Source organism: Trachypithecus francoisi, unplaced genomic scaffold (genome assembly GCF_009764315.1).
Source record: "Trachypithecus francoisi isolate TF-2019V2 unplaced genomic scaffold, Tfra_2.0 Lachesis_group10, whole genome shotgun sequence".
NCBI classification, from domain to species: Eukaryota; Metazoa; Chordata; class Mammalia; order Primates; family Cercopithecidae; genus Trachypithecus; species Trachypithecus francoisi.
Window position 1 is genome coordinate 26,678,236 of NW_022681455.1, and position 27,293 is coordinate 26,705,528.

General features: G+C 44.2%; 1 protein-coding gene, 1 long non-coding RNA gene and 2 other non-coding genes across 5 annotated transcripts; 2 read left to right on the forward strand and 2 right to left on the reverse strand.

Moving 5' to 3' along the window:
• The first annotated feature begins 1,934 nt into the window (after positions 1 to 1,934).
• LOC117088348 lies at positions 1,935 to 24,749 on the forward strand. Its single transcript, XR_004439167.1, has 5 exons — positions 1,935 to 4,389; positions 6,213 to 6,339; positions 10,931 to 11,048; positions 22,521 to 22,680; positions 24,378 to 24,749. It is a non-coding gene; the product is annotated as an uncharacterized LOC117088348 (long non-coding RNA).
• On the reverse strand, positions 4,997 to 5,079 carry TRNAL-CAG. The gene has a single exon. It is a non-coding gene; the product is annotated as a tRNA-Leu (tRNA).
• LOC117088814 lies at positions 6,786 to 6,893 on the forward strand. Its single transcript, XR_004439346.1, has one exon. It is a non-coding gene; the product is annotated as a U6 spliceosomal RNA (small nuclear RNA).
• BTN1A1 (butyrophilin subfamily 1 member A1) lies at positions 15,797 to 26,784 on the reverse strand. 2 transcript variants are annotated; one of them, XM_033219496.1, is made up of 8 exons: positions 26,499 to 26,782; positions 25,501 to 25,635; positions 24,927 to 25,274; positions 21,015 to 21,296; positions 19,402 to 19,551; positions 18,268 to 18,288; positions 18,152 to 18,178; positions 15,797 to 17,723 (listed from the first exon to the last, which is right to left on the reverse strand). In XM_033219496.1, the coding sequence occupies exons 2-8, from the start codon at positions 25,577 to 25,579 to the stop codon at positions 17,050 to 17,052; spliced, it is 1,581 nt and encodes a 526-aa protein (XP_033075387.1). In that variant the 5' UTR covers positions 25,580 to 25,635; positions 26,499 to 26,782; the 3' UTR covers positions 15,797 to 17,049. The 2 variants fall into 2 exon arrangements, with proteins under 2 accessions (XP_033075387.1, XP_033075388.1); XM_033219497.1 differs by lacking the exon at positions 19,402 to 19,551 and having other exon boundaries at positions 26,499 to 26,784.
• Between the last annotated feature and the right edge of the window lie 509 nt (positions 26,785 to 27,293).

The following is a 27,293-nucleotide window of genomic DNA, read 5'->3' on the forward strand; positions in this document are numbered from 1 at the left end:
CCTTGTGATCCACCTGCCTCGGCCTCCCAAAGTGTTGGGATTACAGGCATGAGCCACCGTAGCCGGCCCACTAGCTCTAGTTTTTATCATATGTTGTCACCTCAGACATTCGTAAAGGTTAGATGTTGCAAAATAATAAACTTTGTCCATAATAAACACAGGCACTTTACTAAAAATACTCATATAGACCTGTGGTTATCATCTAAAACCATCTTCTAGATATGGAGATACTAGCAAACAGTCCTTCCCTTCACCCTTCCTCTTCTCCCTCTTCCACCATCCCCAGTAACTAAGTATAGGACGTCTAGCTCCAAGAGGTGGACTAATAAAGGTCACTCCCAGAAGACAGGCTTTCCTAAAAACTAACAAAAGGACATTCCCAAAGGGACGGATTCACTACACCTATTTTTAACATACTTTGAGCATTAAGAGTTGTTTATCCTTTAATACACAATATTAACTAAAATGCACATATAGAACAATGGTTAGACTATCTGAACTAATCTAACTCAGGGCCACAAAACCCTTCTCCCTGCATACCTCCTCCCCTCCTCTACTCCACCACCCAATGAATAGTCAGCATAGGCTCCTAAGCATCACGTTTTAACAATTCCATTTCCAAATGCAACCACTCCTAGAAGTACTGAAAACAAATGCTTAGAGGCATGTTACTTTAGCTCTCTACTTTTAACCCATGTTGTGCATTTTTTTTTTTTTTTTTTTTTTTGAGACAGAGTCTTGCTCTGTTGCCAGGCTGGATACAGTGGCATGATCTCCCCCCACGGCAACCTCTGCCTCCCGGGTTCAAGCGATTCTCCTGCCTCAGCCTCCCAGGTAGCTGGGACTACAGGCATGCACTACCATGATCAGCTAATTTTTGTAGAGATGGGATTTCACCGTGTTGGCCAGGATGGTCTCAATCCCTTGACTTCGTGATCCGCCTGCCTAGGCCTGCCAAAGTGCCAGGATTACAGGTGTGAGCCACTGCACCTGGCTGTTGTGCACTTGTAAACACCTAGAAAGGCTAGATGTTTCAAACTGCACTGAAGTTTTCCATTACATATACAGTAGCATTGAATAAATGGTGTATATACATAACATAGACTATAATTTGAGTGTCTTCTAAATAGGAACATTCTGGCCTAGAACCCTTCCCTTTCTGACCTCTACCAACCCTGTTGACAGCTATAAGCCATCTGTAATGCTTAGGGGGGATTTTAACAATTTCATTTCTGTTTTTAAGAAATGTTCCCTATGAATTTTAACACAAAGTGTACTCAATGTATTCGTGTACTAACTCTACTTTTGTCATACACTGGCAACATCTTTAACACTGACTAAATGTAAATTAGGACTCCTATGTCTGCTTATATACACTATATACACAGCACAGTAAATGAAAATGCAGACCTAAGGGACAATGGTCAATGTGCCTCATCATGAACACACTGGACACTGGTAGAAAGCCCTTTGTACTTTGTGCTCCTCCTTTACCCTGAACCAGCACAAATATCATAATGTGTACTTCTCCGAGAATTGATCAATTTCCAAGACAATATTTCATATCAAAAGGATAACTACAAAACGTGTTATTTACTACGTCTACTTTTAACATACTTTGTGCACTTCTAAACATCTAGAAAGATGAGATGTTTCAAATAAGGACTTAAGTTTGTCCACTATATACATAGCACTGTGGAATAAACTACACACATGTAACAATGGTTATATCTGAAAGTGTTTCCTAAATAGGAACATTCTGGTCTAGAACCCTTCATTCCTTCCAACTCCTCTCCACCACCAAACTGGTGGATATAGGCACATGTGTCACTTCAAGCTGACGTTATTTCACTTCCAAAAGTCCTTTTCAGAAGACAGCCTCTCTATGAATTTTAACAAAATGTACAAAATGCATTAGTTTACTAATTCTACTTTTGTCATACATTGGCAACCTATTTAATAGCTACAGACTAGATATTATAAAATCAGGACTCATTTGTCCAGTATATATACAATATACAGTATAGCAAAGTTAAATGAAATGCATGTAACATATAGGCAATGGATTAAGCTGAAATGTTCTAATAAACAATGGCAAAACCTTTTGCAATTTCTTCCCTCCCACCTCCCACGTGGTTCAACAATTCCACTTCCAAACAGCATTTCCCATCAGTTTTTAAAAGTTATTTACAAAAAGTGTTATTCTAATACTACTTTAAAATACATCAAGCACTTCCAAATATCTCAAGACTAGACATTTCATAACTTGTCTACCACGTACACAGCACTGTTAAATAAAACTGCACACACATAACAATGGTTATCATCTGAGCTATCTTCTAAATGTGACCATTTTGGCCTTGAATCATTCCCTCTACTCTTCCTTCTCTGCCTTCAATCCAGTGGACAAGTACAGGCACGTGTAATGCTTAGAGACTGTTGAACAAATTCCTATGCAAAAGTCAATTACAGAAGACAAGTTTCCCTATGAATTTCAACACAAAGTATACAAAATATGCCAATTTTACTACTTTGTCATACACTGGCAACCTCTTTAACATCAAGAGACTAGATGTTGAAACATTAGGACTATTTGTCCATTATATACACTATATACAGAGCAAAACAAAACACACAAAACATACAGAAAAATGGTGTCTGAAAATGTCCAAGTATGAACACACCAGCATATTATCTTTTGCAATTTCTTCCCTCCCACCTCCTCTAAACCATTGAACAAGTATAGACAGTACTATACTGCTTACAAAGGTGGCTTCGCAATTCAATTTCCAAAAGCATTTCCTGTGAATTTTAGCAAAAAGATATTTACAAAGTGGTATTTTACTGCCTGTACATTTAACATACACCGGGAACTTCTAAACATCTAGATAGACTAGATGTTTCAAGTAAGGAGTTAATTTGTCCACTATGTACACAGCAGTCTTGAATAAACTGCAAACATGTAACAACAGTTACAATATGAAAGAGTCTTCCAAATGTGAACATTCTGGCCTAGAACCCTTCCCACCTCCATCAATCCAGTGGGCAAGAATGCTCAAATTTTCATAAGACAATCTTTCCTAGGACTTGTAAAACAAAATGTACAAAATATATTAGTTTACAAACTCTACTTTTGTCACACACTGGCAATCTCTTTAACATCCAGAAAGACTAGATGTTGTAAATTAGGACTCGTTTGTCCTTTATGTATACTATACACACAGATAAGTAAAACAAAATGCACAGACATAGCGATTCATCTTGCCTCACTGTAAGTAGGATGGCATACAGCTCTCTGCACCTCCCCTCCTCTCTCTTCCCCTGAACCACTGCACAAACACAATGAGTATTACTCAACAGGTGATTTGGTCATTTCCCCCCAAAAATAACATGTCTATGAATTGTAACAAAAAGATATTTACAAAATGTGATTTTACTACCTCTAATTCTAACATATATCAGACACTTCAGAATATCTAAAAAGAATAGACATTTCAAAAAAGCTTAGCATTGTCAACTATATACACAGTAGTGAGGAACAAAATGCACACAAAATACTGGATAGAATATGAAAATATCTTCTAAATATGACCAGTCTGGCATAGAACCTTCTTTTCTTCCTTTTCGGGTCTTCCAGCTCCATGTCATCTAACCCACTCAACAAACGTGGACGTATAGCTTCCAGAGGCCGTCTAACAACTCCATTTCCAAAAGTCATTTCCAGAAGACATGTATTTTCTACGATTTCTTTTAAATATATGAGAATTTACAAGATGTGTGACTTTCTAACTATCATAGGTCGGCAACCTCTTTCCATCTAGAAGGGCTAGATTTGACAAATGTTTTCTATTAAAAGGTTAGGGTGGAGTTGAGGGCAGCTTTTTCATATTATATACACAGGCCTTCCATAACCGCCAGTAAATCTTCCCAGAGGGTGGTGGGCATTTCCGATGGGCCAAACGTGGCCTGTCATTCTACCATTTCTCTCTTCCGACAGCAAGGTCTGGTAGTACGAAGACCAATCGCCCGATGTCCGCTAACCGTTCCACCCGTCGTCGTTCGGGACTTCGCTCACCTCGCAGGCCCGTTAAGGCCTTTGTCCGTTGTCGTCAGGACTAGGTAGGTCTTGCCCAATGGCGACAGACAGGTCACCCGGGACCCAGATCTGGCGGTTCCATGGCCTGAAGAGGCGGCCGAGCCTGCCTGCGTTCCTAGGCCGCCTTCCCGGGCCCTCCACGCCTTAACGGCCTCCGCTGCGCGGCGTTCGAGCGGCCGCCATGCTTCCCAGCCCGCCACTCCCGCCACCAGGCCCGGCAGGCTTGGGCCGGGAGACTCGACGGCCGGCGGGGTCCGGGCTGGGAGAGGCCAACGCCGCCATCAGTCACCGAGGTAGGGTGGAGAAGAGAGGTTCGACGCCGCTTCAAGGCCTGGGCCCAGTCACAGTAGAGGCCTCCCGTATCTGCAGGGCAGAGGGCGCGGCCTGTCCCGGGGTCCCCTAGCTCACCCGCCGACCCAGGGCCGGAGGGCCTGGGGGGCCCAGGAGGAGCGGGGCCGGAACTCTTGCAGTGAGTCAGGATGAGGTGGGGAATGAGACTGAGGAAAGGGAATTAAAAAGAAATCTATAACTAAATAAATAAGAGCCCTACAGTAATGATAATGAGCCATGAACTGAAGAGGCTCATTAGAATGAATGGTGATCCACATTCATTCAACTCTGCATGTGAAGGAGGGAGAGGGAAAGACAACTAGAGACAGAGGAGAAACAGGGAAAGGAGGTGAGATTTCAAAACACCAGTAGGTTCTGAAATTATTTTCTGAGTACAGAATACTTTTTGCTGTCCTTGGAGTGGCTAATAAAAACAGAGTGCTTTTATTCCGGAACTCGGAAAAATTATTTTTTAAAAGAGCAGGTAGGAAAACGTAGCGTAAACTTATACTCAAGAAAACATGGCGTAAACTTCAAGTCGATTTGTGTGTAAATACTAAAAGCAGCAGCTGTCAGGAGTGGGATTCGAACCCACGCCTCCAGGGGAGACTGCGACCTGAACGCAGCGCCTTAGACCGCTCGGCCATCCTGACTAGCTTACTGCTTCACCTGCTCAGAACTCACTTCTGTCTCTATCTAAAAGCTATTCGTTCCCCCTCCACCGTCCCCCTCAGTCCCCACCCCCTCCCACCCCCTTGTTTCTCTTTTTCTCAAGATATGGGCATTGCTGGGTTAAAAGGTAAGCTGCCACTCCACGAACTGCCTCGGACGGCGACCCGGAGCTGAAGCACTGCATAGGACAGGTTGTCGGGGCCACAGAGCGGCGCCTCCCGAGAGAATGCCGAGTCGCTCGCAGGCTGCGCGAGGAGGGCGGCGGCGGGCGGGGCGGGGAGCAGCTGGGCGGGGCGGAGCGAGGGGCGGGCGTGAGCAAGCTCAGGGCCGAGTGACTACAGCGGAAGACGGCGATCGCGCGATCGTCCTCTACTCTCAACTGAATTCTAGTTAAAATAATGGCAATCCTGTTGAACTCGACATTGCTAGACTACCTGGCTTAAATTTACGCTTAACTCCCAGGAAGTTTTAGGCTTACTCCAGTTTTTTGCTGGAACAAGGTGCTCGCTGATCCCTCTCCTTTGCATTCTGCTGCAAATCTCCCAGCACGTGGTTACTGTTGGCGAGGCGGGTGGAGGGGGCGGGGAGAGTGGGTAGGCTGGCTTGTCTTGCCTCTCGATCGGAGTTTATGGAGGATTTGTGTACTTTTCGGTGTGGATGTTATACTGTATGTAATAAAAACTTTAAAACGCAAAAGCAAAAACAACAGCAACAAAAATGGGGAGTAGCTTATGTATTTTACTAAACCTGGCACAGCGGGTACTTGATAGAAGGCCTCTAGCACAACTTTTCTAAACATGAAGGTCAGAGGTGACCTACTTTAAATGTTGTTAGCAAGGGTTAGCAGTCAGGATGCCATGGGTCGGAATATCACTGACTGGAAGTCAGGGGATCTGAATACGAATTTCAGACAGCACTAGAACTGGTCACTAACTACCTGGAGAATCTTAGATAAGTCATTTTGCTTCTGTGGACATTAGAAACAGCTTTCTTAGACACCTATAATAGTTTCATCGTGAGTTCAATTGATAGAATACAATGCTTAATCCCTTAAATTAAGCATTAAATTCCCATCTCCAGGGAATCAATTAGAGGCAAATTCTGTTCTTCCCAGGCCTACCAATTCAGAAGTTGTGCTATGTCCAACATGGTGACTACAGTTAATAACAACGTTATTGAATACTTGAAAATTGCTAAGAGAGTGGATTTTAAATGTTCTCGCCACAAAAAGAAAAAGATAAGTATGTGATGTAATTGATATGTTAATTAGCTTGATTTAGCCTTCCCACAATGTACACATAGAACAAAACATCATTTTGTACATCATAAATATATATATATATTTGTTGATTTTAAAAATATAAATAAGCAAATTAAGAAGTTATGGGGATAGAATCCCACAGTAAGTGTTTAATAAGTCCTCTGCAAGGCCTCTAAAATGCAGTCACCTCTGCTCTTTTCACAGGGTAGTATACTGGTGGATACCAACTTTGGAGACAAGAGAGGAGAGAGGCAATTCATTCATCCAACATACAGGAAATATTTATTGGGTACCCACTATGTGCCAGGCAGAGTTCTAGGTGCTGGTGATCCAACAGTAAACAGACAGAAGAAGCTCCACCATCGAAGGGCTTACATTATAATGGGGCAGTGAGCCCAAGAAACATGAAATAAAATGGACAGAGCTGTGCTCCCTTCGGCAAGCACTTACACTAAAATTGGAACAATGCAGAGAAGATTAGCATGGCCTTTGCACAAGGATGACAGGCAAATTTGTGAAGCATTCTCTTTTTTCTGAGACAAAGTCTCGCTCTTGTCGCCCAGGCTGGAGTGCAGTGGTGCGATCTTGGCTCACTGCAACCTCCGCCTCCCGGGTTCAAGCCACTCTCCTGCCTCAGCCTCCCGAGGAGCTGAGATTAAAGGCGCCCGCCACCATACCCGGCTAATTTTTGTATTTTTAGTAGAGACGGGGTTTCACCATGTTGGCCAGGTTGGTCTTGAACTCCTGACCTCAGGCGATCCATTCTCCTCAAGTCTCCCAAAGGGCTGGGATGACAGGCCTCAGCCACGGTGCCCGACTAAAGCATTCCATTTTTTACAAAAAGAATACAAAATTTAAAAAATAATAAAATAGAGAAGCTGAGTCCTCTAATAAAGTAGTTATTTTAACTGCAGTCTCTAGGCCTCATGAGAAATCCCAGCTTAGTTCCTCAATGAAAATTAGAATCGCCCTCTAAAGAAAGAGAAGTGGGAGAGGAAAAGTCCAATTTCGAAACAATATATGTATTTTTTGAGATGGGATCTGGCTCTGTTGCCCATGCTAGAGAGCAGCAGCATGATCCTGGCTCACTGTAGCCTCAAACTCCCTAAGGAGGAGTACAGGAGCAAGGATTACAGTAGCTAGGACTACAGGCACACATCAGCTGGCCTGGCTGTTTTTTGTTTTTTTGTTATTATGTTGCCCTGGCTAGATAGTTTTATAAAAGGTTGAAAATGTCCAGGCACAGTGGCTCACACCTGTAATCCCACCATTTTGGGAGGCCGAGGCGGGTGGATCACGTGAAGTCAGGACTTCGAGACAAGTGTAGCCAGCATGGTGAAAACCCATCTCAACTAAAAATACAGGAACAACAACAAAAAAAAATTAGCCAGGCGTGGTGGCACATGCTTGTAATCCCAGCTACTTGGGAGGCTGAGGTAGGAGAATCGCTTGAACCTGGGAGGCAGAGGTTGCAGTGAGCCGAGATCGTGCCATTGCACTCCAGCCTGGGCAACAAGAGTAAAATTCTATCTCAAATAAATAAATGGTTAAAAATATAGAAAGCAAAACTAAGGCCGGACGTGGTGACTTCACGCCTGTAATCCCAGCACTTTGGGAGGCCAAGGCGGGCGGATCACCTGAGGTCAGGAGTTCAAGACTAACCTGGCCAACAAGTGGGGGTTTCAACCCCGTCTCTACTAAAAATACAAAAATAGCTAGGCGAGGTGACCCATACCTGTAATCCCAGCTACTTGGGAGGCTGAGGCAGGAGAATCGCTTCAACCTGGAAGGCAGAGGTTGCAGTGAGCCGAGACTGCCATTGCACCCCAGCCTTGACAACAAGAACGAAACTTCCTCCCACTTCCCCACCCCCATCCCCCCACCCCTCACCCCCAGCTCTGGCTGGCTTTGCCTAGGCTCATTTATGCCGCCATTCAGCCAAGATGCCAACCCTCTCTTTTCATAAAGTCTTTCATTCCCAAGGAGGCTAGATGTGATGGGAAAGCAGTTCCCAGAGGTCATGCCCCAGTGTGCACGTTCTTATCGAACTTCTGCTTGCCTCACATTACCCAAAGCAAGTCACAGGGCCCAAACCAAAGGCAGTGTAGGCAGAGGGTACTACAAGGGTAGGGCCCAGGTGTATTTATACAACCATCTACTACAGTAATCTTAAAGAACAGTGAGAAGAAACAAAATTAACAATTGAAAAACTAAATCGTAAGACACAAAATTGAAAATTAGGTGAAAGATAAGAAGAGGATAGAGAGTGAGTGTTCATACAAATTTCTTGAGGTAAGCTGTTTTCTGGTGAAGCATGGGATTTACTCAGCCAGAGGGTATAAGGGCTCAGGGCTCTCAAATAAGATTACTAGATGAAATACAGGATACATAGTTAAATTAGAATTTCAGATAAACCATGAATGACTTTTTAGTGTAAGTATGTCCAACATTAAAATACATTATTTGCTAAATCCCAAAGAGGCTAAGTCAATAAAAGTCTACTTGGTAGGCAGGGTTTGGGTCTGTCCCCACGTGTGTTTGAAAACATCCAGCAGCCATCTCTCTCGGGTAGTTTAACCATACTATCCCTGACCTCCAGGTCAGTTTCAAACTTCCTTGAACTTTGAGCATAATCATGACTTAATCTGTCAGTTGATATTTATTAAGCAACTAATATGTGCCAGGTACTTGATTTACAAACAAAATGAAATCCCTGCTTTTGTGGATTCTTGCCTCTGTGATGAAGAAAGACTATTAAAAAAATGCATATAGTTTCAAGTATTAATAAGTACTTTAAAGAAAATTAGTAATTGTGCAGGAGTTTTCCCAAAAGAAAAGTAGTGCAGGGTGACGGGTCAGAAAGTAGAAAAGTGGGAGGCGGGTGCTATTTTACAGAGGGTGGTTAGAGACATCATTTGAACAGAAACCTGAATGAAATGGGGGGCAAGACAAACACATATCACACATATCCAGGGGACACACAGAGGGCACAGCAAGGGCAAAGAGCATGGGGAGAGAATGAAGGAGCAACAAAAGGCTTCTGTGTCTGGAGAAGAGGAATAAGTAAATGAAAGAGATGAAACTGCAGATATAGCCAAGGACCAGATGGTGTTAGTAGGGCCTGAATTTAATCCTGAGGCTGCATTGGGAAGCCATTGGAGAATTTTAATAACATAATCTGACTTGTCTTTGAAAACAATACTCTGGGCGTGGCACAGTGGCTCATGCCTGTAATCCCAGCACTTTGGAAGGCGGAGGAGGACAGATGGCTTGAGCTCAGGAGTTGAAGACCATCCTGGGCAACAAAGGGAGATCCTGTCTCTAAAACAAACAAACAAACAAACAAACAAAAAATACCCAGCCTGGGCCACAGAGTGAGACTCTATTTCTTTGTCTTTTCTTTTCCTTTTATTTTTTTGAGATGGAGTCTTGCTCTATCGTCAGGCTGGAGTGCAGTGGCACGATCTCGGCTCACTCCAACCTCTGCCTCCCTGGTTCAAGCAATTCTCCTGCCTCAGCCTTCGGAGTAGCTGGGACTACAGGCGCACGCCACCACACCCAGCTAATTTTTGTATTTTTTGTAGAAATGGGGTTTCACCATATTGAGCAGGATGGTCTCGATCTCTTGACCTCATGATCCGCCTGCCTTGGCCTTCCAAAGTGCTGGGATTTCAGGTGTGAGCCACCACACCTGGCTGTGAGTCTCTATTTCAAAACCAAACCAAACCAAACCAAACCAAACAATACTCTCGTCTTTGTGGGTAACTGACCATAGAGGCAAGGGTTGAAGCAAGTGCTATATAAAAAATCCAGATAAGAAGTGATGATGGCTTAGGGAGCTAGTGGTAAAGAAGGAAAGAAGTGCTCATGTCCAGGATACGTTTTGAAGGCAGAGCTGACAGGACTTACTAGGCATTTGGAGGTGGAAAATGAGATAAAAAGAGGAATTAGTGCTTATACCTATATTTTTGGCTCGAGAAAATGGATGACAATTAGAGTCATTAATGGAGTGGAAAAGATTAAGTAAGGTGTAAATTGGTCAGAGGGAATCTAGAGTTGTACTTTGGTTCCCTTAAATTTGAGGTACCTATTATTTATCACAGAGAAGATGTTCAAGAGGCAGTAGAATAAGTAAGGCCATTGGGAAACCATGTTGGGGCCAGAGTCATCGATGCAGGAGTAGTGAGCCAATTAGGTGAGAGTTAATGCTGCAGACCTAGAGAAAAATTCAGTCTTCAGCGGCTCTTGAAAGGATTAAAAGGCTTTAAACAACAATAAACTCGTCAGAACTACAATTCGACAACTACAACAATGTAACAGTGTCTCACTGTGGTTATTACAATCCAAAGCCACTGTCCTGACCCTTGATTATCTTCCACTGCTGTTTTGCTGTTTGAATGGAACTGGTGGCTGCCTTCACCTCTCTCTCTTAGAAGAACATGAGGCCAAATTCTTGTATAGTCCAGCAGAAGGTCTTTCTGTGGCAGTGGCTTGATGTTATGTTAACTTTCTTACCTCCTACTGGTTCTAAGTTGTATACTGCTTTATAAACTAACACAAGATTTGCTCAGCTTATAGGATTACTTGAAAGTCATTTTCTGGACAGTGTACTTTGTACCTAACCAACAGCATGGACCCTGGAGTCAGATGGCCTGGAGTCAAATCTCATCTCTGCTTACTCTCCAGCAGGTGATAGAAGCCATTTTATCTTTCTGCTCCCCAGACTCTTTATTTGTAAAATGGAGACTGCACTGATACCTACCTACCTCCTAGGGGTCTGAAAAATGGCAGGAATTACAACATGCAAAATACAGGATCTGATGCATAATAAGTACTTTGTCACTGTTAATACTATGAGTATGCATATTCAGTCACTACATAAATGCATTTTGCACAATTATCAAAATTTGGAGATATTTCTCTTTCTTTCTTTCTTTCTTTCTTTTTTTTTTTCTTGAGACAGAGTCTCGCTCTGTCACCCAAGCTGGAGTGCAATGGTGCAATCTTGGCTCACTGCTACCGCTGCCTCCTAGGTTCAAGCGATTCTCCTGCCTTAGCCTCCAGAGTAGCTGGCGCCACAGGCGTGGGCCACCATGCTGAGTTAATTTTTGTAATTTTAGTAGAGATGGGATTTCACCATGTTGGCCAGGCTGGTCTCAAACTCCTAACCTCAGGTGATCCACTGTCTCAGCCTCCCAAAGTGCTGGGATTACAGGCATGAGCCACTGCACCCAGTGAGATATTCCTCTAGAAAGACTCTTGTTACTTCAACTAAGATCTTCAATACCGAGTAGATGCATAATATTTTGAAGCACACATGTAGTCTGTTCTCAAACAATAAAGTGCACATGAATCACCATGTTGTTAAATGCAGTTTCTGATTCAGGAGGTCTCAGTGGGACCTAAGGTTTTGTGGTTCTAACAAGCCAGTCCAGAATCAGCATGAGTAGCAATGCTTTAAAGTATGCATGGAATCCCTATGCAGCTCTCTCCTCCATGGTCAGCCAGTCTTCTATGATGGATGATTGTTGCTCATCTGACCTTTCCTTGGAAGCTCTTGGCACCACATATATATATATATATATATAATATATATAAAATATATAATAGATTATAATATATAATATATATATATATATATATTATATATAATATGTAATATATGTGTGTATATATTATATATGTGTGTGTGTATGTGTCTGTGTGTATATATATATGTTTTAAATGAAAGGATAAATCCAAATATTGGCATTGGTCATATTTGAGTGATGAGATTTCGGACCATTTTTACTTTGTAAAATACATTTTCATGTATTGTCAGGAAAATGAGTTATTTCCATTTTAAAATAATACGATGAGAGCAAGAGTAAATGTGTATGTAGTTGGGAGTAGACTGTCAAAGACTATTGCAAGAGAGGTATTTGAGGAAATATGAGTGCTGTCTGTAGGCAGAAGAGACATGACTCAAGATGTGTGGAGGAATGGCATGGAAGAGCTGCTATTGATTAGGGAATAGGGAAGTAGTTCAGTTATTTTTCTCACAATCTGAATGTCTGGGTTTAGTTACCTCATAGTCTCTGTTAAATAGAGGCAGGCTTCCAGAAACATGTGACTACCAGAGCTGGCATTTGGCAGTGTGAAATAAAGTCAGCTGTTATTATTTTAGGGGTATGTGCATTTTTAGTATGATTTTTAGTTGTAGGGTGGAAAGGTGTTTGTTTCTAGATTTTAAAAAAATCAGACATTAGCAAATACTTCAGTTAGTTTCAGTGCTTTTGAAATCATAGTGTCACCTACTTTGCCTGGGTGACTAACACAGGCTTTGGTAAAGCATTGGCGATGCAACATTTCTTGTCTTTTAGAAGATTTGGAAATAAGGCCAGACATACTGAGACTGATAATTTCCTTATCTCTGGGGCACACTTCTTATAGCTGGTGCCACCAGGACAGGGAGCCAAAGGCGGGTTCTTAGCTCTAGCACATAAATTATTTTATTTATTTATTTATTTATTTATTTTTGAGGCAGTGTCTGGCTCTGTCCCCCAGGCTGGAGTGCAGTGGAATGATATTGGCTCACTGTGACCTCTGCTTCCCAGGCTCAAGCCATCCCCCAACCTCAGCCTCCCGAATAGATGGGACTACAGGCGTGTGTCACCATGCCTGGCTAATTTTTATATTTTTAGTATAGACAGGGTTTTGCCATGTTGACCAGGCTGGCCTCAGAACTCCTGGCCTCAAGCGATCCACCCACCTTGGCCTCCCCAAAGTGCTGGGATTACAGTTGTGAGCCACTGCGCCTGGCCCACATAAATTCTTTCTAAGGGGTGTGTCTGGCTGGAGCTGGAGGGAAAAAGGAAGGAGAACATGGTATCTCCTAAGAATCTACCACAAGCTCAGTACTGTGCCCAGTGACCATTTTCCTGGAAGGTCATGGGGAAAAAGGAAAGAGGAGTCATAGAGCTGATTATAATCTGTGACTGTTCTTTTTCCCTACTCTCAGAGGGGGATTTCTGTGGCAGTCTGTCTATTCTGGGTGAGGTTTAGAGATACATTTCAAGATATACATTACACATTAAATCAGTAAAGCTACTGCCTGTGGTTCTTAAATATTTACTATTTTTAATAGAATGATTATGAATTGGTTTTGTTTTTACTTTGGCACGAAATTTATTCAGAATGGGGATAAGGAAGGTGTTGAGGTAAAGGATTGTATCCAAATACACACTTGAATGTAATGCGTAACCCCAAGTGAATTCCCATTTGACCCCCTTTTCTCTCCCCTCAGCTCCGGAAACAAGCCCATTTTCCTCTTTCTGGCTGATACCATCCATTCTTCAACTTGAGAGTCCTCTTCTCTGTGGCCCACACTAGAATGCAATGCAGGCTCACAGCTTCTCCACTGCCTACTTGCCCCTAAAACAAATAGAATGCTTTGGAGGATTTTAATATTGCAGAAATAGGTGTTGGATTTAAGCAAGTAAGTGCAGGGAGGATTATAATATATCCTGAAAGTATTAGAGTGGTATTTACTTTCCTGATGCATCATAATGTATTATAAATAGATCGAGCAATTTCTTTTAGTTCCTTTTTTAGTCTTCTCTTTCCTCTTCTTGGAATCCCAGTTTCATTCAAACATCCCTTTTAAATTCAGGGACTGATGCTACTAATCCTCCTCCTTCCTTCAATAGAGTTTACTCTTGATTTTATCCAACCTATCCTGCAAATACATGTTTACTGATTTATTATAAAGGATATTACAAAGTATACAGATGAACAGCTAGATGGAAAATATGTATAGGGCAAGGTGTGTGGGGAGAGGCATGCAGCTCCCAAGCCTTCTCTGTGCACACACCACCCTCCAGGAACCTCCAGGTGTTCAGCTATCCAAAGGGCCACAATGCCAGTGGCTACCTACCCACTGCCCCTGTTTGGGTGGTGACTCCATTTCTACTACTGTAAAGGTAACCTGATCGATGGTATAGATAAGTGAAGCCAGCTCTTTAAATTAACAGTACTTTTCCAAGAGGAGAAAATGTTTGGGAAATCTTTAATGTTAAGGCCTTGGAATTAAAGGAAGAAAAATGGGGTGGGTGATCTTTGGAAATTATTTGATATAGTTTGGATCTGTGTCCCCACCCAAATTCCACGTTCAACTGTAATCCCTAATGTTGGAGGTGTGGCCCATTGGGAGGTAATTAGATAATGGGGGCAGTTTCTCATGAGTGGTTTAGCACCATCCTCTCAGTGCTATATTTTTTTCTTTTTCTTTTTTTCTTTCTTTTTTTTTTGGAGATGGAGTCTCTATCTGTCGCCCAGGCTGGAGTGAAGTGAGTGGCATGATCTCGGCTCACTGCAACCTCTGCCTCCCAGGTTCAACCAGTTCTCCTGCCTCAGTCTCCTGAGTAGGTGGGACTACAGACATATGTCACCACGACTACCTAATTTTTTTGGTATTTTTAGTAGAGACGGGGTTTCACCATTATAGCCAGGCTGGTCTTGAGCTCCTGACCTCAGGTGATCTACCCACCTCGGCCTCCTAAAGTGCTGGGATTACAGGCGTGAGCCATCATGCCCGGCCAGTGCTATTTTTGTGATAGTGAATGAGTGACTAATTATGAGATCTGATTGTTTAAAAGTGTGTAACACATCCCCTTCTCCCCCAACCTCCTCCCCTATCCCTGCTGCTGTCTTCCTTCTGCCACGGCCATTAAGACTTGCCTGCTTCCCCTTCGCCTTCTGCCATGATTGTAAATTTCCTGAGGCCGCCCCAGAAGCTGAGCAGAAGCTGTCATGCCTACAGAACTATGAACCAATTAAACTTCTTATCTTTTTTTTTTTTTTCTGAGACGGAGTCTTGCTGTGTCACCCAGGCTGTAGTGCAATGGTACGATCTCGGCTCATTGCAACCTCTGCGTCCCAGGTTCAAGTGATTCTCCTGCCTCAGCCTTCTGAGTAGCTTGGATTACGGGTGCCTGCCACCACACCTGGCTAATTTTTGTATTTTTAGTAGAGGCGGGGTTTCACCATGTTTGTCAGGCTAGTCTCAAACTCCTGACCTCGTGATCCACCTGTCTCGGCCTCCCAAAGTGCTGGGATTACAGGCGTGAGCCACCGTGCCCAGCCTAAACTTCTTATCTTTATAAATTACCCAGTTTCAGGTATTTATTTACAGAAATATGAGAATGGACTAACACAAAATTGTTCCTGAGTTGAGATTCTGTATTCCTGCTTGAAGACTATTGGTAAGTAGTTGTTCCCTCATGAGGCATCAGCCCCTATGTGCACCTGCCCTGGTGAGCCCACTGCCATCAGGCCTAGAGATGAGTCTTAGACCACATACAATGACAAAGCTTTGGACAGCTGCATTCCCATGCAAGTTTCTTTCCCAATGTTTTATTTTGTTTCAGTTCACATAAATAAAGGTTAAGAGGCTGCTCTCAGCAATCAGACAAATTTATTTATTAGGTAAAGACAATGAGCAACATCTATCCTGGAAAATGGAGAATACAATGGAAATGGAAGGTGTAAGCCAGAGTTCATTGGCAAGACAAGCCACATGTATACAGGAAAGTGCTCAGGGGCAAATACATAGGTGCAGTCAGTCCAGCTGTGCTGAACACAATAATGCGGCATTCAGGGGACCCTGAGGAGAGGCAGCATGTAGGAAAGCTGGGTAGGGAAACAGTGAAAGGTGCACAGTGTGGAAATGGAGGCAGTTAAAGCTAACCGAAGGTGTGCGTAAGGGGTTTGGGCATTGAGATGAGGGCTGAGGTGACATAAGGTTGAGATGGTGGCTGATCAAGTAATGATATCACTGAAGGATGATTTCTAGGAATGTCTTTGAAATGGAGAGATGCTATAACAAAAAGAAGAGGACAACTGGAAACTTGCAGAGTCAACATACTGAGGGTGGAATGACCTCCAGGCAAGGGAGAAACAGGAGGGCGCAGAGAAAAGAATAGGGCACAAAGGACAGTGGTGCACACAACTTTCGAGTTTTGTCAAAAATTCTCTCCTCTATTACACTTTCTGCCTGACTCTTCATCCCTGCTCATCTCAGTTCTTCTCTGCTCCCCCTTTTCCAGAGCTCAGCACCCATAGAAGTGGGGCCAGTCTCCTCTATCCTATAGGACATGGCTTAGAAAATTTGAGATATAGGCTGTGAAAACTCTATGGGTGAGCCAGGTGTTCATCATGTGCCTGGGTTCACCTCACTTCCCTCCATCATAATGTTCCCTCCAAGTTCCTTCTTGGGATTTCAGCCTGGGATTGTCCTTTTGCAGCACATTTTGAATTTTCCACTTGCCTAAAGCCTGTTTTTCCACATACCCTTATCCTGGATACCAAGACATTTCAACCACAACCCCTTGCTAACCTGACCCGATCTCGATCCCTAATCTGTCCTTTTGAGTTTGCTCCAAGTAGTTTCCTATAGGTTCTAGTCTTAAGGGATTAGGAGAACACAAGAAGCAGTTTGAGTCACCCCTCCATCCCCCAAATATTGGTACAGAAACAGATTCGGAAGGTGCGATCCCCACCCTCTCTAGCAGCAGTAATGCAACCTTCACAGGATTGATTAATTGCCACCCAACAGGAAGAAACAGGCTGGGTGAAGCTGGCTGGTGAAGCCTCAGAAGGCTATGGAGGAGAGGGGTTAGAGGAAAGGAAAACAGATGAGCTGGGATATTCCTTAAGGTGCCCCTTGGCTGGGTTGGGTAGGGATTAGCTTAGAATGGAGTGTGTCTGCATCTACAGAGGCAGAGTCCTCCCCTATGGGGGACAATGGGATCTCCTTAGAAAGGTCCTGGGCATTAGCAATGACTGTGACCCCCTCAGGCCCATCAGCAATTGGGCAGATGGTCAGGGGCTTTTTACCACAGGACCATAGGCAAAAGAAGGGCCGGAGGGGGCCAGAGAAAGAGACGTTGGAGAAAGTGTAGATATGAGATCCATCATTCATGTTGTAGAAGGAGATGTCTCCTGATTCATAGTCTAGGAAAATCCCAACCCGGCGTGGGGGTCCTGCCAATGGGAGAGGGGTCCGGAGAGGAGTGAGGGCCCAGTACCCATTTCCATACAACTCTACAGCCCAGAACCCATTCTCAGGAGTCATGGGGTCAAATCCTTTCTTCATCACATTCTCCCTACACACACCGATTGCCCAGTCAGTCCTGTCTCCCACCTCCACCTCCCAGTAATGCCTTCCTGAGGTGAAGGTCTCACGGCCCAACACACAGGGCCAGGAGTCAAATCTCTCTGGTTTCTCAGGCAGTTTCTGACGTGAATCTTCCAGTCGAACAGATTTTGAATCCTCATAAAGAAAGAGGTGGGGATGAGCGGTGTCTGGGTCCAGAGTCACATCAACTGGAGAGAAAGAAACAGCAGATCTGACATCAGTGAATATTACAGGTTGCAGAACTGTCTTTCCTTCTTCTAAGAAACAGAGCACTGTTGTAGGAGTTGACAGGTCTCCTGGAGGTGGGGAGATGTTTGGCCTGCTCATGGGCCTCCATTCACCACAGGATCCCCCCTTACCAGCAGCCAGAGGGTGATGTAAGAGCTGACTGTGCCTAGGGCCTAATGGGACTCTGCTGGAAGGGGCTTGTCTCCTGGCCATCTTCCGAGGGTTCTCTGTGTGCCTCACAGAAACTGTTGAGGCCATTTGTCATCACTGGTTTCCTTCCTATCCTCATCACTAAAGTGTGTTAGTGTTTTCATTTCCAAGTATCATAGCACTTTGAATTCCCAGGGGATAGAGCCTCAGAGCCCTAGAGAAGTTCAGAGCCACTGACCTGCATGCAATGTAGCCTTTCTCCATTCTGCAACAAAAGAGAATGATAGTCATTGACAGGTTATATAATAGAGAGAGAAAACTCTGTGGGTGAAATAACAAGAAGACAGAACTTACTGAGTTCTTCCAGGAGTCTCTCTGGAAAACAAACAAAAATACCTCAATGTATAGTGGATGTAAAGGAGGGGACAAAACTCGTGTGGGAAACACACAAAGGAGGAACTGTTTAATTCATGACTACCTGAATATTGAAGCACTGCCAATAAATCAAGAACAAGGATTTTGTTTTGCTTTGTTTTTGAAGAAAGATGCAGGAAGTTCCTACATATTGGAACTCACTTGGGATCAGATTTTTTTTTTTTCTTTTTAGATAGAATCTCATTCTGTCACCCAGTCTAGAGTGCAGTGGTGCAATCTCAGCACACTGTAACCTCCATCTCCCAGGGTCAAGCAATTCTGCCGCCTCAGCCTCCTGAGTAGATGGGACTACAGGTGTGCGCCACCATCCTGGCTAAATTTTGTATTTTTAGTAGAGACGGGGTTTCACCATGTTGTCTGGTCTTGAACTCCTGACCTCATGTGATCCACCCACCTCGGCCTCCAGAAGTGCTAAGATTACAGGCATGAGCCACTGCACCTGGCCTCAGATCTTTGATAATAAGATTGGTACTGGGTAATTGAGTTAAAAGTGGGAGTAGGGTCTGAGGGTGGGTAGTGAGTAAACATCAGGCCTGATATCTTGATTAGACTCTGCCTATGCCCCAAACTTCTGTGCTTCTTCATATTGGCATCTGTGACTTCAGGAGCCTTATGATTCCTTCCAATTTTCAGAATTCTAGAATCAAGTATCTTCTTCTTTTTTTGAGATGGAGTCTTACTCTGTTGCTCAGGCTAGAGTGCAATGGCATGATCTTGGCTTACTGCAACCCCCGCCTCCCAGGTTCAAGCAATTCTCCTGCCTCAGCCTCCCAAGTAGCTGGGATTACAGGCACCCACCACCAAGCCTGGCTAATATTTGTATTTTTAGTCGAGATGGAGTTTTGCCATGTTGGCCAGGCTGATCTCGAACTCCTGACCTCAGGTGATCCACCTGCCTCGGCCTCCAAAACTGCTGGGATTATAGGTGTGAGCCACCATGCCCAGCCTCAAATATCTTCCTGTCATCCTAAAGGAAGTCATTCTAAAGCACTTGGATCCAGCCTGCCTCTGAAGCACTCCTGACACGTAGCCCTTGTGGATTCTATGATGTACCTTTAGAGCTGAATTCATTCCTCCTCTCTCTGGATCTTTCGTTGTATAGTCTCCAAGTGAAAAATATGGACCCAATGGTGAGAAGTCCTAGAACCATCAGGATGACAGCCACAGCCACTATCCAAGGAGTCAGCCTTGGGAGGGAGGAAGCTAAAACAAAATCCCCAAGAAGGACATTAGTTGAGAAACGCTGAGCAAGTCTGGCTTTTCTCCAGATTCCAAAGAAGGGTAGAAGAGTTGATGGCCTGGACCACTCTCCTCCCTCATACAGCAAAAAAATAGTCAATCCAATGCCACTCTAAAATTTTCAGAAAAAAACTGACTTCAAGCAGGAGTCAGCAGAGAAAGAGAGAAATGAAGAGTAATTTGAGGACAGGACCTGTGAAATAATAAATATAATGGACAAATTCATGTCATTATGGAAATTCCTCCTTAACTATCAGTGCACAATGGGAGCCAAGAGGATGAAGGAGGTAAATAAGGAAAGGGAAATGTGCCTCTGTATGTAACAGAGTGGGACTCATTGACCAAAGAATAAGGAAAGTTCCTGCCTGAACCAGAGATAGTATCTGGGGAATAATGAGAGGATTTGCTTCCCTGAGGACCCTGGAAACCTAGACAGAGCTCTAGCACAGGATGGGAGGGAGAAGTGGGTATGGGTGGAAATGGCAAAAGTAGAAAAAAACTTAGTCTTTTTTTTGAGACAGAGTCTCGTTCTGTCGCCCAGGCTGGAGTGCAGTGGCGCGATCTCAGCTCACTGCAAGCTCTGCCTCCCAGGTTCACGCCATTCTCCTGCCTCAGCCTCCCGAGTAGCTGGGACTACAGGCACCTGCCACCATGCCCGGCTAATTTTTTTGTATTTTTAGTAGAAGCGGGGTTTCACCGTGTTAGTCAGGATGGTCTCCATCTCTTGACCTCGTGGTCTCCCCCCGTGTCGGCCTCCCAAAGTGCTGGGATTACAGGCATGAGCCACCGCGCCCAGTCAACTTAGTCTTTTTGTTTACTTGAGGCGAGAAGGCTCTGGATCAGGAAGGTCTCCAGGGACAAAGCTTCTCTATCTCACTTAGATCTCCTAAAATGGAAAATTTGGAGTTTCGCTGGGTGCAATGACTCACACCTATAATCCCAGCACTTTGGGAGGCCAAGGCAGGTGGATTGCTTGAGGCCAGAAGTTCAAGACCAACCTGGGGAACATGGTGAAACCCTGCCTTTGCTAAAAATACAAAAAATTAGTTGGGCATGGTGGTGTGCACTTGTCATCCCAGCTGTTCTGCAGCTGAGGCAGGAGAATCGCTTGAACCTAGGAAGCGGAACTTGCAGTGAGCTGAGATCATTCTGCTGCTGCCCTTCAGTCTGGGCAACAGAGTGAGACACTGTCTCAAAAATTAAATAGATAAATAATCTGAAATTTATATGAGATCAAGTTAGATTTATGTCTTCAGTATCTTAACTCTTCTAATAAAGTTGAGGGGGTTCCTTTAAGTCAGTGGACAAGAGCTTAGGTGGGGAAAGTAGACAACTCTGCCATGAGGTCACATCTGGGCAGATGTCCCAGGTGGTATGTCTCTGAAGCTGTGTCAACATAGGAATCCAGCAGCATTGATTCCACTAACCTGGTAAGAATATTTCTACTTCCTTTTCCTGGCCAAGAAGGAGATTCTGGATGTAGCAGGACACATTTTTCACGAAAGTGTCTCTGATGATCACTGAAGCAGCCACAGTGAACAAACCTTCTTCATCGGGATTCCTGGACTCTGATGTAGATGGAAACTTCTCTCCCTTGGAAGTTCTCCACTGCACCTGGGGCTCTGGGTACCATCCCACTGAGGTGCACTCGAGCCGGATTTCTCCATTTTCTTGAACTTGCATACTGATGTGAGGGTCAGAGCCCAGAGCTATGGAGAGAGAATTAATGTTTTAGTGGACCCCTTTTGAGAGCCTTATAACCATAGAGGTACATAGTTTGAGAAAGAGAGAGAGAGAGAAAGGCACAAGTGTACTAGTAGTGGGAAGAACTCATCTCCATATTTCAATACGCAAGGAAACTGAGGGCCAGGCACAGTGGTTTCTGTCTGTAATATCAGCACTTTGGGAGGCTGAGGCAGGATTGCTTGAGTCCAGGAGATCAAGACAGCCTTGGCAACATAATGAGACTCCATCTCTTTGGGCATGGTGGTTCTTGCCTGTATTCCTAGCTACTTGGGAGGCTGAGGTTGGAGGATTGCTTCAGTTCAGGAGTTCAAGGCTGCAGTGAGCTGTGATGGCACCACTGCACTCCAGCCCTGGTGACAGAGTGAAATGCGGTTTCTAAAAAAGTTTTTTTTTTTTTTTTTAAAGGAAATTGATTTTTTTTTTTTTTTTTTTTTTTTTTGAGACGGAGTCTTGCTCTGCCGCCCAGGCTGGAGTGCAGTGGCCGGGTCTCAGCTCACTGCAAGCTCCGCCTCCCGGTTTACGCCATTCTCCTGCCTCAGCCTCCCAAGCAGCTGGGACTACAGGCGCCCGCCACGTCGCCCGGCTAGTTTTTTTTGTATTTTTTAGTAGAGACGGGGTTTCACCATGTTAGCCAGGATGGTCTCGATCTCCTGACCTCGTGATCCGCCCGTCTCGGCCTCCCAAAGTGCTGGGATTACAGGCTTGAGCCACCGCGCCCGGCCAATAAAATGAATTTCATATACCTTATCAGAGAGGGATGCCTTGTTGGGATCAAGCCTTTGAAATGTTTGCAGCAGTTTGGTGGACAGACTTGGGGGTGATTGTCCAGCCAGCAGGAACACTAAGACCAATAACTCAGAGGTGGGTTAGTGGTCTAGGTTGAAAGCCTCAGAGCTGGCTGATAGCTCTATGGTTGAGAGCATTATGAGAAGGCTTTGGTGGGGAGGAGGATAACTAGGACTGGGATGAACAGAGGAATATCCTTGAGTAGAGGATTGGAGATTCTTTGACCTGAGATTATAGTTGACAATTTAAGCTTTCTTTATCTATGATGTTGATTTAGAAATTTTCTTAAATGGTCTCAACTTCATCTTCCCTCACATAATTGTGGCCTGCTATATATAAACATAAAGCTGCTTTTCTTGTGTGTTCAACCTATTTTTTTCTCTTAATTCCACATGGCACAGAAAAACTGAGTTGCCTAAAAGAGCTCTTCAACACATTCCCACAACCACTGGTTAAAATCCACGTTCCAATAATGTGTGCATATACAAGAATGTATATTCTTTTCATGGAAGAAGCTGCCACTTTCAGCAGATTCTCAATAGTGTCTGCCACTCATAAAAGGTAACACGTTTTATACCATCAAATCTCTAGGTTTCTATAATCAACCTTTAAGATACTTCTTCCCAGAAAACAAAATGTCAATATTAAAATTATACATGATGCTGCAACTGGGGGACCCTGTTGTGAAGCAGGGACCCACATTTCACCCAAGTATTTTTCAAACTTTATGTTTACTTGAATATATATCTATGTATATAGATATATAATATGCATATAGATATAGATAATGCATGCATATATGATATATGTGTGAAAGGCAATGTTTGTATATTATATGTTTTAGATCAGTTTAAGGCACAGTGTAGCATCTAATACATCCATAATGTTTTTAGAATTGGCGAGGTCATTTCTCATATATTGTCTAATTTTATTTTATTCTTTTTTATTTTTTTTGAGATGAGTCTCACTCTGTTACCCAGGCTGGAGTGCAGTGGTGCAATCTCAGCTTACTGCAACCTCTGCCTCCCAGGTTCAAGCGATTTTCCTTGAGTAGCTGGGATTACAGGTATGTCCCAGCTAATTTTTTTTTTTTTCGTAGAAATGGGGTTTTGCCAAGTTGGCCAGGCTGGTCTTGAATATCCTGATCAAAAGTGATCCACCCGCCTTGGCCTCCCAAAATGCTGGGATTACAGGTGTGAGACACCACACCCTACCCCACCTTTTTTTTTTTTTTTTTTTGACAGCATTTCACTCTATTGTCCAGGCAGGAATGCAGTGGCAACCATCAGCTCACTGTAACCTTGAACTTCTTGGCTCACAGATCCTCCTGCCTCTCCTTCCTAAAGAGCTGGGATTATAGGAGTTGGCCACTGCTCCCAGACTATTTTATTCTTGAAAAATAATCTTAGATAAAAGCATCCTCAGTTTTACAGTAAAAATCAGAGGCCGGGCGCGGTGGCTCAAGCCTGTAATCCCAGCACTTTGGGAGGCCGAGACGGGCGGATCACGAGGTCAGGAGATCGAGACCATCCTGGCTAACACGGTGAAACCCCGTCTCTACTAAAAAATACAAAAAACTAGCTGGGCGAGGTGGCGGGCGCCTGTAGTCCCAGCTGCTCGGGAGGCTGAGGCAGGAGAATGGTGTGAACCCGGGAGCAGAGCTTGCAGTGAGCTGCGATCCGGCCACTGCACTCCAGCCTGGGCGACAGAGCGAGACTCCGTCTCAAAAAAAAAAAAAAAAAAAAAAAAAAATCAGAAAGAGATTTGCTTGATGTCATTCACTAGGAATTGAAAAAGTCAGACCTCAATGCGTACTTTCCTCCCCAAAGCTTATTATTTTCTTTATTGTTTCCCTTTGAGTTCTGGCTTGAAACAAAAAAGGGAACAAGAAGAGAATCTTTTCTATATGAATCAGGAATGTGACAAATGGCCATGCTCTCTAATCTTAGGATGTCAGTCTTTAGAAACTAATCCATAAGCCAGCCTTAAAGTGTGTGGTATGCTCATCACAGCCATAAGGTGTGTAATGGTGAAAAATACAATTTAAATGTACAATTCAGGGACTCGAAGTAAATTATGGTGTACTTGTATAAAAGACTGTTACATAACTCTTACACGTATTTAATTATTTCATGAAGAAATGCTTACCCTATTATTGAAAAAGGGCTAGAGATAATTGTAATAAAGTTCTACAATAAAGACATTGCACTGCTCTCTCCGTGTTCAACTCAAAACCCTTTCTCACTGATCTACTGTAGGACCTTCAGTACCTTCTAGCTGTGGAGTCCTCATCAGGGGAAAGGAAAGAGATAAGGCAGATAAGCTACAAGTCTGCCTTTCTTCAAGGTCCAGTACACAGCCCTCCTGTGCAAATAACTCACAGTCGTCCTTCCTGTGTCCAGCTATCACCAAACACCTGCAAGTTAGCTCACCGCAACCTTTGCCTTGTAGATACTGCACAAAACTCTCTTCAACAGACAGCATAAAAACTATTCTATAAATTCTCCAGCAAGCCTTTGTTTCCTGGCAGTCAGTTTCTCTTTTGCTGATCCTGCCCTTTGCCTCCTCGCAAAGTATTTTTATACTTTTAAAAGTAAATCTGCCTTTACAATTGTCTCGGTAAATTCTTTTATCTGCCCCCCACCCCGTCCCCACCGCGCCTCCGGCCCAGATAGTCGTCCCTCCCCGGCGACATCAACCTAAAGGAGATTTTGAGAATGAATCTGATGGTTTACAAAGTAGCTGATCCATACGAAAGTATATACAGCAGGGGAGTCGTCAGAGAAAGTCAAAACCCGTCTACTCACCAGCCACCTTCAGATGCACCAGGGCTTCTTCGTAACTTCCATCCTCCCTGAAAAAGCACGTGTACTCCCCGTCGTCAGAGACTCTGACGCCGCGGATCCTCAAGGCCACGCGCCCCTCGGCGATGCCGTCCTGGACAAGCGTCGCCCGCCCGCGGTACTCGGGCATCTGCTCGGCTTCTTGCTCTCGCCCGTCCCTGTGCACCAGCACCGCCGGCGAAACCTTCTTTCGGAACCAGCGCAGCTCCAGGTGCTCGGCGCTTGCGTTCGGGGACAGGCGACAGGGCAGCTCGGCGTCCTCACCCACGACGGCCAGGATGGGCTCCGGGGGTCCAATGACGTCAAAGGGAGCTGCGGAAAAACGAGTGGGATGAGATGGGATGTGGATATGGGAACTGCGGACAGACACGGACCAGATTCCCGCCATGGCCCAGTGCCCCGAGCTCTCTTACTCCTTTGACAGCTGAGTTTATCTGGATCTAGTGGAGGTCTCCAGGGAGAGCCAAGTGGGATTGTTTCTTTCACATTTATTGAGATATTTCATCTATGCAGGCCAGAGAGAGAGAAAGAGACCTACCTGAATCCAGTTTGGGCAGCTGGAGGAGAATGAGGGTGAGCAGACATCTGGGGAGGCCAGAGTTTGGGAAAACTGCCATCTCCCACCTTTCTGGAGCAGCAAGATAACTGACGTGAGTCCCTCAGGAGCTTCAGCCTAGGAGATGAATGGACAGGAAACAGCTACCGGCTCTGTCAACCCTCCGTTTTTCAAAATCCTCTCTACAGTTCTTTCCAGCAGGAAGTGTTCTGGTCATTTGCCCCTGAAACCTCCTCTCAACCTCCATCCCCAGTATGGATTTTTAGTTTACACTGTGATCATCACCTTCCCACCCACCACCCTGACTCTAAAACTTAGGAGAAGGGAACTGTGAGGCATAACACTCATTAGTTGGTTGCACATCGATGAACAATCTTGGAATCACTGCACTAAAAAAGTCTCCTTTTTTGTTTTTTATTTTTTCAGACGGAGTCTTGCAGTGTTGCCCCGGTTGGAGTGCAGTGGCATGATCTTGGCTCAATGCAACCTCCGCCTCTTGGGTTCAAGCAATTCTTCTATCTCAGCCTCCCAAGTAGCTGGGACTACAGGCGCACACCACCATGCCCGGCTATTTTTTGTATTTTTAGTAGAGACGGAGTTTCACCATCTTGGCCAGGCTGGCCTCGAACTCCTGACCTCGTGATCCGCCCGCGTTGGTCTTCCAAAGTGCTGGGATTACAGGTGTGAGTCACAGCGCCCAGCCAGACTTTTTTCAAATACAAGAATTTGGTATTTGCTTTTGGCAATGATAATAAAGATAAGGGTATAAAGGCAGAAATGGAGTTCAAGGAAATGAATTGGAGGAGAAGAGAGAAAAGATGGGAAGAGATGGCACAGGAAGCAGGAGCTGAGGCAAGCAAAAGGGCTTGAAGAGTAGAGGGCCTAGGACCAAGGAGAAAAGAGCTGGAGAGAGAGAACTATGCTATGCCCTCCTGGCTTCTCACTCCTTCAGGGAACTGAGAGTAATGGCACATACTGACCTGGGTGATCTTGGAGAAAAAGGCACAAGAGGCCACTGCTACCAAGTGAGAAAGTGGCCCCAAGGGCAAAAGTTAAAAGCCAACAGGAAAAGGAAGGGGGAGGTGCTCTCAGGAAAGCCTGCCTCCAGGTAGCCTGGTATATTCACTTTGAGAAAAAAAAAGGATATGAAAAGTTTTTCAGAGAGACGGAAAACTGGATTTGTGGTCTTCAGCTCAGAAATCAAGATATGCATTGATGAGCTGGACCAAATGAAAAGAGGAAAAGAGAAAAAAAGAAGAGAGGCAAGGAAACACACAAATGAGATGTGAGGGTGTCAGCCAGTTATTTCCTCTTTCCAAGCCTCAGTTCTTTGATCTCTAAAGTGGTAATAATATTGAACATACCTTTCTTGAAGAGGTGTTGGGAGGATTAAATGAGATTAAGCAGGTAAACTGCTTAGCACATAGTAGGAACTCAGCAGAGGATAAATTGTTATTCTATTATTATTTATGTGGGTTGAACAATGAAAGCCCAGAGGCCAAGGTAGCAGTAGCCTCTGGCTACAGCCGTCTTCGTTATTGGAGTGTCCACTGAAGGTGCTGTGTCTGTTGGCACAACTCCATTAAAGGCCAGTCTTAAGGGTAGGCCAGCTCATGAAGTGTAATTCTGTTTACAGGGCCCCAAAGTTGCATCCCTGACAATTATTTCTCTTGAAGCAACTCATCATGAGACCTACAATTCCTGGATTTATACTAAACCTACCTCTCATTGTTATGAAAAAAATTAAAAATACAGAAAAATATTTTTATGAAATG